Raw genomic sequence first — 1,126 nt, 5'->3', positions numbered from 1 at the left:
TCCCTCTCCCCTCCCTTCCCTCTCCAGTTCCCTTCCCTCCCCTTCCCCTCCCTCCTTCCTCCCTTAGTTTTGGAGATAGGGTCTCACTATATAGTCCAGAGTGCTGGGATTACAGGCATGCACCACCACTAAATACTCTCAAAACAAAAACCTTTGGCAAATTGATTTATAAACACTAAGAGGAAAAATAAAGACTACAGTAAAACATATTTAAATATCAAGATTATAGATGCTATTACCACCATGGAAATCACTATTGGATGTAGTGGAACTCACACTCTGGGCCAGATAAAGTCAAGATGTATTGCTCAGGGTCAGGGACCAGTCACAGACCCTCCACCCTAACCCCCCTAACCTATCTCTACCAAGTCCCAGGACCTCTCCCAGAACAATCTGAAAGCATGGTTTAAAATTCTGGGTGAGGATATGCATCTCCTTGGGTCCTCACAGGAGATCTCCTCAAACCCTCTTAGGTTCAGTGGAGAATTGCTATGCTTGGGTTTGCCAGAGCTGAAAACTGGAAATAAAATCCAGAGACAGTTTCATCTTGAGACCCAACTCAGCAAAACAGCATAATTTAAGTAGTAATTTAGTGAGAAATCTTTAAATTCCAGTCAGGCATCATACATGTGTGTGTGTAGCTCACTTTTGTTAAGGAGTGCTCTCCGAACACTCTCGGAACACTCTCTGAGGTGGCTGAGGCAGGACAATAAAGGGAAACAGCATGTAGGCAGTGCTCAGGCCAGAGGCAGGCCCTGGCCCCACACTCACTCTTTTCCACTTTCATCCGCTTGGACTCCATGAAGGCAATGTTTAGCCTTTGCTCCGTGTATTCCTGAAGGAGGTCATCTCTTGCTGCCAGCAGTTTGAGAGGGTTCTTGGAAGCCTGGACCCGGCGCTTGGGCCTGACTGAGCGCTTATGTTCTGCCACGGAAGATATCAACCTGTGGGCAAAGCAGATGTGGCTCAGGCTGTCACCTTACCTTCTGGTCTCGGACCCAGGACAATAGAGTCCACTATTTTTACTTCCTGATTTTGTGTGGGTTAGAAAGCCTGGGACCTCTGCATGTGCATGTGTGCACCCAGACACACACACACACACACACACACACACACACACACACAC

At 47.4% G+C, this 1,126-nt stretch overlaps 1 protein-coding gene across 1 annotated transcript in view; it reads right to left on the bottom strand.

Moving 5' to 3' along the window:
* Svil (supervillin) overlaps positions 1-1,126 on the bottom strand; it is a 190,561-nt gene that overhangs the window by 24,628 nt on the left and 164,807 nt on the right. The window contains exon 22 of the mRNA XM_028778184.1: positions 772-944. Coding sequence (XP_028634017.1) covers positions 772-944 — 173 coding nt within the window. The remainder of the gene's footprint in view (positions 1-771; positions 945-1,126) is intronic.

This window comes from Grammomys surdaster, unplaced genomic scaffold (genome assembly GCF_004785775.1).
Source record: "Grammomys surdaster isolate TR1022 unplaced genomic scaffold, NIH_TR_1.0 328, whole genome shotgun sequence".
In the NCBI taxonomy this organism is placed as follows: Eukaryota; Metazoa; Chordata; class Mammalia; order Rodentia; family Muridae; genus Grammomys; species Grammomys surdaster.
This window is presented reverse-complemented; position numbering and strand designations above follow the sequence as displayed.